Here is a 15,820-nt window from a genome sequence, read left to right as displayed (position 1 = left end):
CATTGTAACATCATAGACTAGACATTGACACAAGTCAATCCAAATATGACAAAATGAATGCATGCTTTACTGTATTTTACACAGCATGAATGTTGTGGAAATAATGACCTTGATGAAAAGCTTTAAAAATACAACTTCCAAACCTATCTCACACTGTAGTTTGCATCCCAACCCCTAAAGTACTCATGCACATGCATGTTGAATCTAGTGGTCTAATTTTAACGATTCTTGACAAGGCAGCCTTGTTTTTGTTTTTTCTGTAGCTCTAGTCTCCTCACATGCTTCCCTCTCCATCTCCATCCTCCAGTCCCACAGGAGCCTTTGTTGTACTGTGACACGTTTATGTCCCATTTTTAGGCCTGTCAAGCTAACATAAAGCCCATCTGTTGATCTCAACATCCACACCACACACTGATGATGTTAGTGGTTGAGTTCAGGCCAATCATACTAATGTACTTTCACACAGATTCAGTTCTAGGGCGGCAGTTGACAGCAGTTGAGATAAAAGAAAAAATGCAGTAAATCAAACATTTTGTAAAGATTCATTTCAAGTAACACACGCCATTTTATTTTTATTTATTTTTTTGAGTTGTTCTCATAACTCCAGTCTGTGCATGTGCAGAATCATTGAGTATCATTATGATTATCGCCTCATCTTGTCATAAACAAAGATCTGTGTTCTATATGGTTTTCTCTGTGCAGCGATCAATGGAGTTAGGATGTTCGAAACATTGCTGAATGTCTGGAAACGGTAGCATTTCATAAAATGTAAACCAGGAGGCTGCCAACACAGTTACATTGACTTATATGTTAAACTGTGGCTAACAGAACACAAACACACAAGAAGCCCCATTCATAGCTCAAAGATCTGTACACGGCATCCTTAGTCCCCAACTTGAGGATTTGCTGCTAGCTGTAGTGTGTGAGTGAATACATGTAAAGGAGTTTTTATAACAGTTTTAAATGTTTCTTCTGTCTGGTGTTAATGTTTTTGAAGCCAGATTGATTTCTTTAAGCTAGCATTCAAAAGAGAAAGAAGCAGGATGTGGATATTTTAGATTAATGTTATTCAAGGGAGGAAAAAAATAGACGGAAGAACTGAGCTCTTTTGATATTTATTTAAATTTATCAGCGAGTCTGCTTTTACTCAACTTCTTTGCTGTTCTGTTTATATCTGCACATGTGGCTTATATTTTCCGCTCTTCGAGGTTTACACAGTCTCTTAATTTATGTAAACCACATTTATATTTATTGTCAAAAGCAGGCAGGATTTAGCTAAACAGGTGTAGAATGAGTTAATGGAGCTCGCAGGCAAACCTATTGAACTCCTATTGCCTATATTTTCTGACCTCCAACATCCAGATTTTTTTGTTTTTCAAGACTAGTGTATGTGTATACACTTGAGCAATGTGAAGTGTTACTATATATGTAGGAGTGTGTAGAAAGGAAGAGAGGGCCTTGACCATTTCGAGGTTTTTCTGAGGTGATTCTGTTCTGCAGGGTTTGTGAAGCGCTTTGGGGCCCAGAGCAGATGAAAGGTGCTATTTAAATGTAAGTGCCACTCCATTCCTTCATTTCCCTTCATGTCCTACTGCTCCAATCTTTTCTCCAGACTGTCATCCCCCCACCCAACCCCACCCCACCCCCCCCCCCTCCTCCTCCTCCTCCACACACACATACCTGATCACCTCAATTCTCCCACCATTAAACTGCCACACATACCACCATGAGCACACAGAACTCTACATGATACACACTTTTCCTTTACCTGTCCTTCTCCTTCTTCATCATTTCGTGTGATTCAATTTCAAGGTGTGTTATGTGGCTTTGTACACCTCCCCTTCAACTGTCCTTTGCTTTTGTGTGTTGTGTCTCCCCTCCCTACTTCCCCTTTTTGTTGCATTTCCCAGGTGCCCTTTCTGCATCTATTCCACCAGTCGTCCAGCGGCCATGGAGTGCCACCTTAAGACGCACTGTAAGATGGAGTACCGCTGCCGCATCTGCCAGGGACTGTGGCCCGACCAGGCCTCATTGGAGGCGCACATGCGCGGGCACCGCCTGGGAAACCACTACAAGTGTGAGCAGTGTGGCTACTTGTCCAAGACGGCCAATAAGCTGATCGAGCATGTGCGTGTGCACACGGGCGAGCGGCCCTTCCACTGCGACCGCTGCTCTTATAGCTGCAAGCGCAAGGACAACCTCAACCTGCACAAGAAGCTGAAGCACGCGCCGCGCCAGACTTTTGGCTGCCAAGAGTGCCCTTTCACCACCACACACCCTTTTGTCTTCAGCCGCCACCTCAAGAAACACCAGAGTGGAGGAGCCGGGGGACTGGACGGAGGATTGGGAGGAGAAGACGTGGAGGAAGATGAGGAGGCAGGAGAGGAAGAGCTCCCGCTCCAGGGAATGTGCCCAGGGGGCTCTTCATTGCGGAAGAGCCAGGACAACTTCCTGTTTAGCAGAGGAGGAGGAGGGAGCAGTGGAGGCAGTGGGAGTAACAGCCCTCTCTTGAGTCTAACGGCATCCCACGCGCTCCAATCCGTTGCCCTGTCACTCACACTTGGCAAGTCCCGCCAGCTGGACGCCGCCGGCCCTCTGCACTGCTTGGTCAGCGCTAACGGCAACAGCGCCGCCAGAAACCCCGCCGGCCCGAGCGGTGGTGGTGGCGGCGGCGGCGGCGGCGGCCCCTCCCTCTTCCTCCCCTCCTCCCGCCACATGTTCGAGCAGTACAGGAACTGCGACCGAGCGCACCTGATCCCCCTCACCACCTTGTTCACCCACAACAGCCGCTTCACATTCCACTCGCACCTCCACTCCAGATGGCGGCCCGCCACATCTCCTCTCCTCTTCTCCTCCAACTCGGCGTCCCCCTCCCGCTCTCCCCCCTCGCCCTCCTCCCACAAACACTCCTTCCTGGCCTACCTGGGACTGATGGAGAGGGCTAAGACTGTTTGACCTCGGCCCGCCCCCTCCTCCGCTCCTCGCTCTTTCCCGCACTCCTCGGACGGTGGTGTGAATGACACTCGACCACTGCAGTGGGAGCGACGTCTTTTTCCAATCAGACCAGCAGAATAAGCTGGACCAGACAAAGATATTGAAGAAAGAAAAAAAAAAAAAAAAAAAAACATTTATAAGAGAAAAAGGCTGTACATGCTAAAAATGCATTTATATCACAAAGCTGCTTTTCTTATCAGTTCTATCAATTGAATTATTACTACTTCAGCTACTACTCTCTATTACATTTTTTTTCTGTTTTGAAATGTCTGAATGACTTGGACCCAGTTGCATTATCTGAGGAAACTAACGTATCTCAGTTTTATAGATATTTTTCTTTAGTCGTTTGACGAGATAAAAAGACGAAACAAAAACTTGCAAGTGCTATATTTTAGTGCATTTCTGTCTATTGCTATTATGCATTGAAATGGCATGCCTGTGTTTCAACTAGCTTTGACGTCATTAGGAAGCTACATTTGAGATATCCTGAAGTGTTAGCGGTGCAACGTGGACAGAACCAATGAAACGGAATGCTTTTCATTGTAAAAGGCACGTTTCCAAAGCAACGCCTCAAACCACGCACTTACTTATTTATCAGTCTTGTACATAGTTTTGTAGCCTTTCCCCTTCCCATCTTTTTGATTTCTGTTGTTTTTTTGTATAATGGTGAAACCATATTATGCATAGCTGCTGCCTGATATCACCTCTGTCTCAGAATAGATATTTGAATGGGTTACTAGCTAATTTAAATATTGTTTTTGTAAGCTCCCAAAACAGAAGATAGGCTGTGATAATGTAAATAAGGAAAATCTGACCTATCGTGACAAGAAACATTATACATTTATTACTAATAATTTGATTTGAATATAAATGTGAAATGTTAACGATGAATTTGCACTTACAGATGCATAAGCAGTGAAATAACAAGACTCATGACAAAGTGGAAACATTCATTCATTATTACTGAGACTGGGTGGATATCGGCACAGCTTCATATGCAGAACTATGTATCACGCACCTATACTTAGAAGAGATATATGAGATAACTGTTTTGTGGAGGTGACCAGCTCTGGGTTAGCGAGCTACCCACAGCCAGGGTCACCACAGGCCGATTCCATGGTGCTTTTTGGAGCTTTTTGTAATTTTTGTGTACAAAAAAAAAATGACTTGAATGAATGTATTTTTGTTTATGTACATGAAAAAGAACAGAAGAGTGAACAGGGACGTCTCCTGTGCTGTAAAAGACGGTAAAGTTAGTGTGTTTGGTGGCCTTCTGTGTGTCTTTTTCTTTGTTTTTTGTCTTTCATTTTTTTAATTTTTACTTTTTTTACTGAGCCTTTTACATCATAATAAAACATTTTCTACTAATATTCATAGAGAACCCATCGTGAGAAAAAGCTCCTGTAGGTGCAATGATGAAGCAAAGCCATTCATTTGTACAGCATTGTGTTCAATGGCATTGGCTTCTGTTAGGCCGGCAAACATGGTACTGCTTTTTTGTTGTCGCCCCTCCCCCCTCCTCTTGTTAACCTTTTGAGTTTTAATTGCACTTATTGTAGTTACATTTAAAGCCAAAAGCACTTAAACTTTTTTTTCTCCTTTTTTTTTTTTTTTTTTTTATTTAAGTGCAAACTTAGATCCACCAAGTTACCGTAATGTGAAGTGGACAGTAGTTGCCAGAAATGACTCAATCAACACCCCTTAGTTTCACATGTAGGCATTTCTAGCAGTGCAAAAGGGTCTGCCTCTGCGAAATCGGAGAACGTAAATGAATACAAATTGCATGAATTAGACAGTAGAGGTCAAGCTCTCCCTGGGAACTAAAGGTCCCAGGCTAAATTGTGATAGCCAGTTTTGCACAGTGCTGCACTTTTTGATTAAGAGAATATGTATTTATCCCTAAAATGCTCAAAAGGAAGAAGTATAGTACACTCATTTTATTTTGAAAAAGCTTTACCCATTATTGATAGCGCTTGTGTTTTGTAAGTGGTCTTCAAGCCAAAATCCCTTATTGTAAAGGGATTGTTTATTATTTTCCTTATGTTCTCCTGTTGTCTGTTTTACTCATGCATTCTTCTTGTAGTGAATCATTGTTGCTTTTTTAATTTTTCTACTTAAATCATGTCAGAAAACTGTTGATTGGACAGAGAACATGACTTGTCGAGACCAAAATGTAACTCGCCCGCAGGATGTGATGTTAGGATTGAATCCGTCACGTCCTGCTCTGGAGCGATGCCTCGATTGTCCCTCTTTACACTGCTGTTTGTTTGTATGTTTGTTCCTTTTTGCTCTATCGGTGTTCGGCGTGCTGTTCCTGGAGTGAAAGGAGCATCCTTCCAACACACACACACATACACACACTCTTTGTACTATCTACGTTGTCTTTTATACTTTAGTGCCACTTGGTGGAAGGAAACCACCTGAGACTTCTGGGAATGAGTCAAACTAATTGTCAGGGTCCAAAAAGAAAAAAAAATATAAGATAAAGATAAAAAGAATGTGTCCACTATTGACACCTTTTTAAAATGTCTGCCTTTTATTACAGCGTAATCATGAATGGCTGCACTTCTTTATGCCACCCCTAGTTTGAGTGTAATGTTTAGATAGGCAAAAGGGCTCTATCCTTTTGGAAACCAATATTTTTAAGCACTTATTCTGTTTTGTTTTTGCCCAGTATTTTTTTTTTTAGAGCTTGACTACCTTTTCAGCACTTCAGAGTATGCATGACATTGCCCTCTCTAGTTTTTTTAGCACTTAATTATGTTTATGTTTAAAACTAACTCCCTTGGTTGCGTTTAGCTAGCATCACACTGCACTGTCTACAATCGGTTAGCTTTAAGTTTGGCTGTATTTTATGATTAGAAAAGGCTCAGCTATCTTATCTTTTGGCACTCGGTAAAGATTGGTATGTGCTGTACAAAGCTTTTTTTTATTACTCCATTGTTAAGGCTGTACAGGGTTGTGACGATAACTGGTAAATAGATAATTTGTACTTTTTTGTTTTTGTATTTGTTTGGCATTATTTTATGTTCAACTTGCCAGGTCTAAATGTAACAGGATTTGAAAGTAAAGCTTACATCAGATATTACTTCAGTTGTTTGTCTTTTCTCTGCAAATTCTTTTGACTAACAGCATCACTCTTGCACTTTGCTAAACACATAACAAAAGTTTTTCTTTGTCTTCCTAGCTTGCTGTTTCTTCAGTGAATACTTTAGTGACCCAAAGGCTCATTGTCTCTTATGCATAAACACATAGCAACCGGTTAAGTATAGTTTCTAGTATTTGTACTACATATAACATCCCTTAGTTATTTAACACCCACAACCCCACAAAACCTCAATCTAATTTGTGGGATCTCGAAAATTTCAATTAATTTCTATTTATCTATACTATAAATTTTATTTACGTGTTAAAGGTGGTCTACACAGACAATTCAGCTGACTGAGCAGATAGCTATTTTGCATATCGCAGGTGTTGCAGCTTCTAGCATAGATATAATACTGATGCCACTGGTTATAGTTTGCAAATTAAAAATCAATGACCAATAAACGCAGTCCATATAAACATTTAAAAATAAAATTATGCAACATCACTCAAACTAAAGTCGTTCCAGTCGGGATGTGATGTCAGAAAAGGCCCTGACATTTTTAAAGTTGTTCTAAAATATTTTCAGTAAATGTCTTTATTTTTCACAGCATAGAAGATGTTTAATTACATGGTGTTGACATCGGCTTACTCAAGAAACTTCATGTTAAGCTTTGGTTGACATTGATTGCTGATGAAGGTATATACTGTAGTACAGAAACAACGCTAATAAATGTATCTTTGCAAGTTAGACCGTGTGCAGGATTTTGTTTGCAACTTTTGACCTACTCGTCTTCTGTGCACCTGTCACATGAAATGGATGTGCAGCACATTTTTCTGTTCTGACATTGATTGAATTGCCAGCCCAAACAAGAATCCTCATGTATTTGTTAATTTAGCTCACATTCAAATCGATTTACACATTTAAACTCAAGTAATAAGGAATGCAAAAGCCTTTGTGCCCATTTAATACTCCTCCCAGAGAGAATAGCAAGTAAAGACATACAAAATAAAAGCTGAGAAGAGATCAAACGCATGTTTCAGAGCAATAACAGCAGCAGAAAGGGGACATGAGTTAAGGAAAAGCACTGATCATCTTTGAGGGACATAGCATTCTCTAATTTATAACAGTGGCGTGCCATCATAATAAGAAGGAATAGCATCTGTCATGGTGTCTAGCTGGTGTTTTTATTAGACCGATGGGAGGTCTCTCTCCCTCTCCTTTCTGTGTTGTAGTAATAAAAGTTACAGCACGTTCTCGCCCAGCCAAAGGTTGGCCCTGCCTAATGAAAACAGATGAAGCAGAGATAAAGTGTTTGCCGACATTAAGGGACTCATTTATCACCGTTAGCCCCCGAGCTATAGAACACCTTGGTCTGGAGCTCTCCTTTAACAGGCCCTGCCTCACAGCACCCTGGTGGCACGCTGCTGCCTTCCAGGCACATGAACACCTCCATCTTTACCTCTCTTTCTCTGTTATTCGTTGCAGATTACGTATTGCTTTAACAGATCATATCGCGGTTTACAGTACACAGTCTCATCCACTGGGTTTATTTAAGCTCGAGTGAGGTTTTAACTGTAAAACAAAAATAAAAAGGAAGTGATTTAGAGGAACCTTTAGCAAATCTAGCTATCTTTAGCTGCACCCCAACGTTGACCCATGTGGGTTCAACAGCCATCCGAAGCCGAATCTCTTCTGTTGAAGGGCCATGTTCTCATCTAGCTGCTCATCTCGCCTGTGTAGCCTAATAATGAATCTTTTCGGCTGTGTTTAAAGCTGCTTAATTAAGTTCAAAGCGGCGCTCGGGGCACTGTGCGCCTGCTCAGCTGACCTCCCTATGAGTGGAAGTGTTGATTAGGAAGCGAAGAGACATGCAGGCACTGCAGGGGATGGCTATTGATTGAAAGGATAGAAAACTTCGTTTGGATTTTGTGATTGGAATATCACACTGTACACGGGGGCTGTTTGTCTTCATTTGCCGCATAACAATCTCTTCATTCCTGTGCTGACAGTTTGGTGAAATTGTCAACTAAGTGAGGAATTTCTGTGATAAGTCTAAACGCCAGAGTTTTCCCTCATCCCAATAATGGCCCTACACCCCGGCCCGAGTTGTCTGCACAATGTCGACCTTTCGACACCACCTCACGAAAGTTGGCCGCTGTCGATCGATAGCGTGTTAGCTTTTTGTTTGAAGGTTCAGGCTGCCTTGGCTTTATTACAGCTGCTGAGAGTCATGGGGGAGTCGTGCACGGCTTTGTGAGAGAGGAGCTCCCTCTTGTTTGCCAAAAGTGTAATCCCGCTGTGACCCGCCGTGACCCTGCCCTGAGAGGAAAGCTGCTTAGACAGAAGTGCGTGTCTGTAGGAGCTCCCAGCTGCCTGGCCTCTCTCTCTGTCTCTCTTTTTCTCTCTTTATTTTGCTTACTACATCTACCTCACACTCTTCCCCCCCCCCCCCCCCCTTTATAGCTCCATATAAATCTTTTTATCACACAGAATCCCTCCTTTTACCTCTCACTAAATAGCCTACTCTCCTTTTTGTTTCTCCTATTTACCTCATCACCTTTTTCTGCCCTTTCCTTCTTTTACAGTTAACTCCATGCATACTTCACTCAGCATTAATACCTCCAAGACTCTCCCCCCCCACCCTACTCACCGGACCTCATCCACTATTGAGGTTTTTACCCTGTGAGGGAGCCCAGGCTTTGCTAAGTGGAGACAGATCTCCTTTTTCTTTTCTTTTTTTTGCTCCAACAGAGAAAATAAACACACACAAGTCCTGCCACAGACAGCCTTCAGTATAGGCTGCAGAGCAGGTCCACTGGCACACAGGGAAGAAAAAATGAAGGAAGAAAAAAATGACCTCTGGAATCGATTTGGCATGGGTTGAAGCCAGGGCAAAAACTGCGCGGAACAAGGCTCCGCTGAGGCTGCTTGTTGATTCGTAAATCTATTCATCTTTGAAAAAATTAGGCACTGACATGAATTGGTGAATATTAAATTCCATGTTTATTCAGCCCTAATAGTGTGTAGAAGTTGTGCAAGTCTGCTCTGGCTGCTGGAAATATGTGCAGTTTTATGCAAAGTGCAAGCCAAAAACAAAGACATGTTCAAGGCTGTACAAGAAAGACAATCCACACCTGAGGTACACCTGAGGGACAGCAGCAGAGAGAGATGATCTGCAAGCTTGCGTGGGGCGTCACTCACTCGCCACTCTGAGTGGGGTTGGACACGCATGGGGGGACATGTATTTACATGCATGTTTGGTGCCCAGCCCACGGGCATAGCATCACTGCCTGCCCGAACCCCCGCTGTGCCTGTTCCCCGTTCTCTCGGGTGAGACATCACTCGACGGGGGTCAGCAGCAATCTGATTCAGGAAGCACTGCGGGGGGTGTTTGAGGGGGGTAGGAGGCGGAGGGATTACCCACAAGTCCCTGGGCTTAGCATATCCAGACTTGGGGCAGCCTGAATCAGCGGGGAGGACAGATCATACCCCCCTGCTGGGTGCTGCCTCAATTATAGAACTACTGCTTGGCCACTCCAACTGGATGACAAACACATTATAGAAGAGAGGGGGGGGGGGGGAGGCTCTACTTAAGTATGATCGTGTCTTTGAAATAGATAGGACACAAGCCAGCCAACTCCCCTGTTGTTAAGCTCTGCTGTTACCATGGCATTCGATGACAGTCACCAGCCATAGGTTACTTCGGCGCTGCATTCACATCTTCTGTGACACTGAACCTAAAGATATCGCCCACCGATTCTCAGCAGCCTACAACTGAAATCTCTCTGACTGGAACACGACGAGATGTTCATTTTGAAACATCTGCATACGCTCTTTTTTTTCATTTATTTTTTATCGTTTTCGTCTGTGAGATGACTGGAGTCTGCTGAGATCTGAAGTGAGGAGATTTCGTTATAGAGAGCTTAACAGAATAGCCCAAGGTCAAGCTCAAACTAATCAGGCTCCTCATTTCCCTGGATGGAGTAATGAAGTAGAACCCTAACCTCCGGCAGACCCTGGGAATCTGTAGCAGGGAAAACTGGCCTGGAGACCAATTAGCCAAGAGTAAACGGAAATATTAAAACAGAGCAGTCAGTCACTTATTAATAAATATGAACCGAGTCATCCAAGAAAGCAGCTTCAAAGCGCTTAAATGTGCCTTTATGTGAAAAGAACGGTTAGATGTTTTACACCAAATGTCATAAAACCTTAAATCTCGCGGGATAACAAGCTCCTTTTAGTCTGTATCCTAAATATGATTCTTACTGAGGGTTGATTACAACCTGGCTAGCTCTCCTAATTATCTCATGCACTTGAGCTTTTAATGATTTCCATGATTCAATTATCCCTAACTGAATTCCTGTCTTCAATCAATTAAAGCCATAGCTGCACACTCATCCATCTTCCAATCAGGACATCGGGAATCCCTCCATCCATTCTCATTTGAGGAGAGAGTGGGTCAGACAAATTATCTGAGATCGCATCCATCCATGTCTTTTCATCTTTTTTTTCCCCCACATATTTTCTAACCTTTTCTGTTACTTTTACTTTATTACTCTTGAGGGTGGCGAGGACTTGTTCAGGGTAATGTGGCAGGAAAAGCTGTATTATGTGTCCACAACAAAATAGGATTTGTGCAGATTATTTTCTATAAAAATGATTAAAGCTGCAGTTGAGTTTTTTTAACCTCATTATAAATAGGAACAACATGGATGTCCAACTACCCTAACCCCTCCAACTGCACAGACGAGTGCTTGTGGATATAATGTATTCTACTGAAACCTTGAATAAATACAGTATAGTCTTTTATCTAAAAAAAAAAACAACTTTTGTCCTGCTCCTCTCCGCTGGTTATTGTGATACCTGATGTGAAGGTGAGTGACAGTGGCTCTCTTCATCTCTCAAGAACGCTCTCACACAAAGACACACACTTAGGAGATCAACACACACACACAAACCCCACTTTTGTATACACACACACACACACACACACACACACACACACACACACACACACACACACACACACACACAAACATACACATACACAGTTTGGCACCATCTGCTGGAACCTTGAAAAACATGTAGGCGAAATATTTACCTGCATGTCAAATATAAATATAATACATTTAAAGATTTCTTAATTGCAGATTGGTTATTTTTGAGAGAAACGCAAAGGCATGTTTGACTGTTGACTGATGATGAATGCAGCCTGTTCAGCCAGTTCACAGCCGAATTAGAGGAAGAAGAATAAGCACAGAAATGGTTGCCAAGGTGCCCAGATAGTCATTTAACCCTCATTGGTTGAGAGGCACGCCGAGGGCAGGACAACCTATTCACATGCTGCTCTTTCCATCCCCATTATCTCCTCTGTCTCATCCCCGCAACCACCAATATGGTTTCCTTGAAAGGGTTCAGCATTCTTTTAAATGTAAATACCAAATTGTGCTCACTCCGTGCAGACGCACAGGATGGAGCTCAAGATTAGGTTTGATGTTTTATCACCGCAGTGGCTTTTTCTCTTGAGTAAAACCGTTTAACAGCAGCGCCAACTGCAGAGCCGAGCATTCAGGGGCGTTTTGGCCACATTTAACATTGAGGAAGATCACACACAAAGACAGGCCCACTACACTGCATCGGCCTTGTCCGAGCATCCTACTATGATGGACTCTGCAGCACAAACGGGGCTGCAAACTTCAATCTCATCACTCTCAGCAGTGCTCATCATGTTGCTGAGTAGCTTCAGATGTCTTCATTCAGACGGCAGCCTCGGCTGTATCTTTTCTCAGAGCCCTTGCCTTTTTTTGGACGGCAGTGAGTGTGCATTCCCTGGCACAATTTTCAATAGAGCAACCCCTGGAGAAGCCGGAGAATGGCTATCACAACAATTACACTGACAGCTCTTTTCTAAAGTGCACTTGATTTATTTGATTTAGCGAAGATTAATGGCCCTCCCTCCAAGCAGGCCTGGCTGAGATGTGCAGCAAAGCACAGGCTTGCTCCTTCAGAAGCACAGATATATGCTAACACAGATAATGAAATGGTACCAGATATAGGCACACATCCAAACATATATGTACTGTACATATATTCACAAATCATCCTTGAGCTGAGATTTGTTTGTTACCCCTGAACTGGTAACTGAATTTGGATTCCTCAAATTTCTGTTTACTTCAAAAGCATAACACTCACAATTCAAATTAAACTGGATATTAGAGTTTTTTCATATTGGCATACAATGTGCAACCGTGCAAACTTGAAAATTAAATTATATACTTGCCTTTAATTATGTCCAGATTTTTACTCATTTTTAATAAAAATGAAATGGAAATGAATGGAAAATGTCCCCTTTAGCAAACTTTGGAAACCACATCCAGCAAAATCTAGGCTTGTTTTTCCAGAGTTGCTTGAATAAAAGTAAATGCACAAATGCACAAAAAAACAGCAGTAGGCACATTCTTGCCTACTGCTGTTTTTGTACATTTGTCTGTGGGTGGTATGGATGTTGTTGTAATGCTCTATGTATGTATGATGAAATTTTAAGATTCTGATTTATGATGAATATTTTTGCTCATTTACCTTCTTTTTTTGACATTTTGACATGTGGTGTTGTATAGATGTATTAAACGAGCTAATGAACGCCATGAGGACCAAAACGTTGAGAATAAATCTATCAGCAGTAAGCGGAGGGGAAAAGGACAGCCTGGGGTTGTTATATGCATATTGCTGTAGTGCTTTATGATGAAATTGTACGAGTTGTGCTGCCCTCCGACTCACCCGACACAATTCATGTTTGCATAGATATTTTTTCTGTCCAAAGAGTTGCTTAAAAATAAAGATACAGCAGTCTGGTTACAGCTAGGGTTATTTATTATATATATATTTTTTTTGTTTTAGCATTGGCAGCCCTAGACTTTCATTATATATATCTCTGAGTGTTACTTGAAAATAACTTAGGTAGTGTGGTCAGGTTTCAGTTTGGGTTTGTATAAGTTCATTTTAGTGTTGGCCGTCCTGAGCTTCTACTATCAAATTCAGTTAAATTCTGTTCTGCTTACTTATTTTGAGTTGCAATAGCTCATATGGTTTGATCTTTTTTCCCTGTCTCACACACACACAGGCTCATAAACCGTATTCAGACAGCCATGTTCCCAGAGACACCTGCCCCTCCACTATGTGCCAGGAAGCGCTACGTCTGGCTGGCTGGCCGACAGTTGCCAGGCCAGCGGTCCGGTATGCTCCAGTGCGGTTGGCACTGATGCCTGCCCATCTGTCCGAGTTGACACGTTTGCTCCCACACCACTTGTCCAGGAGGACAAAATGTGCTGTGGTGTCCTGGCAAAGCTCCCCGAAATGTCAACCTGGCGTGACAAACCCATGCCGGCCCCTTGGCCCTCACAGGCCTGGTAGTGTGGGGCGCTGCCCTGGATCCGTCATGGAGCCAGGAACATGCCATGGTAACAACAACTGCTGATCGACTACCGGGGCGCTACCATCTTGTCCAGGGTGGATAGAGCTTGTACGGTCGGGTCGAGGATGACTGTTCTCATTACAGGCCCTGAACCTTACAAAACTTGGCTATTCACTAGTTGATAGAGGGCAGCTGGACAGAAATGAGACATCATGAGCAGGAAACGCAATGCTCGGACCCTCCGCAGAAGCAATCCCATCCGATTAAAAATTTTTATGAATGAAACAAAGTGTAACTTGGTCTTACAAGCCAAAAAACAATGCACGCAAAAGACAAATAGCATGTGGAACATATTTTCTGTTGTATGAGCAGATGGTCTTGGAGGTGCTGTGAGGGTCTGATGTTGGCTGACTCTGTCCTGCAGCCCCCTCAGGGCAGCAACTGTGAGTAGTCATTAACACGGGGAGCAGGCCATGCCAGGAGAGAGCTGAGTCTAGCGGTAGTTAACAGCCACTATCCAGTTAAATCCTCCTCCTCTGTGCTAAACAAGATCAACTACGGCATTTCTGCTGGTTGCCAAGCGGCACATCATGTAAAGACCTTTAGAAAAAAAGACATTGTTTTGCAAGCACAAAGGAACAGAATGGGGAACGGTGTATTTCCACTCCACTGCGCCTCATCGCTCACTTTTGCTGGATCTAAGGTTATGGCCAGGGCTGTCTGGCAGTTATCCATACATAGTGCATCATAGCATTTGTGTGTGTGTGCACATGTGCATGTGTGTGTGCACAGTGGAACTGTGGACAGGTATGACAGGCCGACCTCCGCATGCTACCAGAGAGAGTGTGCGGCCCAGTGTTAACTGTCATAACTCGAGCTGCCTGGAGCCCTGGAGCACCAGGCTGACCAGGCCACTGGGCAGCTAGAAATAATAGAGACTGGCAAGAGGTCAATGAGGGGTCACACGGAGGGAGAGAGGAGGGGGACAAGGACATATGACAAGAGGACTTGTGGAAAGATGAAGGCAGGAGAGTGAGAGGGAGAAGAAGAGAGGAAAGAGAATGTAGCGGAGTGAGAAGAGCTGTGAGGATAATGATGTGGGAGCAAGTGGGTCAATCAAGGAGCAAAGAGAGGATGATAAAAGAGATAAGGTAAGGAACGTGGCTGCTGTTCTCCCTGAGCCTCTGAAGAGAGCTAAAAATGATGCGTTCAGGCAGTGAGGAGAGAGAAATGAAAATCTGACTTGAATCAGCAGCATTTACATTGTTGTTATCCATTTCTTCAGTACAATTTTCGGGCGCCTAATACTTCTGCATACTTTCAGCTACAAAAAACACTCAAATATCAAAATGTTCAGCTCTTTTTTCTACCATTTATACTTAAAAAAAATTAAGATTTCTTCTTTTTACATTGAAAGTCAATGGAGCAATCTTCAAATCCTCTTTAGGCTTCTTCCGCTTCAAAATGCTACTACTCCCACACATATTCACCTAAAGACATCATTCTAGCTTTAAATTATTGACAAAACCTTCAGCAATTAGATAATTATTCAGCTTTTATAATTATTCAGCAAGTTTCATTGCCTCTTTCAGGCGGTTTCTGCGTTTAGAATGGGTGTGTAATGTGTTACTTACTGTATGACTTTTTGTGTGGAGTTTGCATGTTCTTCCAGACTTTATTTGACATACTATACTATGACTTTTATATCACTTTGTTTCGACTTGCTATACTATGGCTATTTTGACATACTATACTTTGGCTTTCTTTATTTCTTTTTTCCACATATGATACTATGACTTTATTTCTTTCTTTTTTTGATAATAGAGACTGGCAAGAGGCCAATGAGGGGTCACACAGAGGGAGAGAGGAGGGGGACATACTATAATATGTCGTAAAAAGTCATATTATATAATATGTTGAAAAAAGTCATAGTATAGTATGTTGAAAAAAATAAAAAATAAAGCCATAGTATAGAATGTCAAAAAATGAAAGAAATAAAGTCATAGTATTGTATGTGGAAAAAAGAAATAAAGAAAGCCAAAGTATTGTATGTTGAAAAAAGTCATAAATAGTCATAGTATAGTATGTCAAAATAGTCATAGTATAGCAAGTCGAAAAAATGGCTATGGCTTTTTATCACTTTTTCGACATACTATACTATGACTTTTTTCAAAATATATAATATGACTTTTTACAACAACTTTTTGATCACTTTTTTCGACTTACTATACAAAGGCTTTTTATCACTTTTTTCAACATGCTATACTATGGATTTTTTAATCACTTTTTAACATACAATCCTATGACTTTTTTGACATACTATACTA

General features: G+C 42.2%; 1 protein-coding gene across 3 annotated transcripts in view; it reads left to right on the top strand.

Moving 5' to 3' along the window:
• Window positions 1–6,829, top strand: part of znf827 (zinc finger protein 827) — a 73,099-nt gene extending 66,270 nt beyond the window's left edge. For 2 of the 3 annotated variants that reach the window (XM_028597400.1, XM_028597391.1), the window contains one exon: window positions 1,938–6,829. In XM_028597400.1, the coding sequence (XP_028453201.1) occupies window positions 1,938–2,955 (1,018 nt within the window). In that variant the 3' untranslated portion in view covers window positions 2,956–6,829. Of the gene's footprint in view, window positions 1–1,500; window positions 1,552–1,910 lie in introns of all 3 variants that reach the window. The other variant, XM_028597408.1, reaches the window with a different exon arrangement.
• The last annotated feature ends 8,991 nt before the right edge of the window (window positions 6,830–15,820 follow it).

This window comes from Perca flavescens, chromosome 2, assembly GCF_004354835.1.
Source record: "Perca flavescens isolate YP-PL-M2 chromosome 2, PFLA_1.0, whole genome shotgun sequence".
Classification (NCBI taxonomy): Eukaryota; Metazoa; Chordata; class Actinopteri; order Perciformes; family Percidae; genus Perca; species Perca flavescens.
Note: the sequence above shows the minus strand (reverse complement) of the source record. Positions and strands in the feature narration are given on the sequence as shown.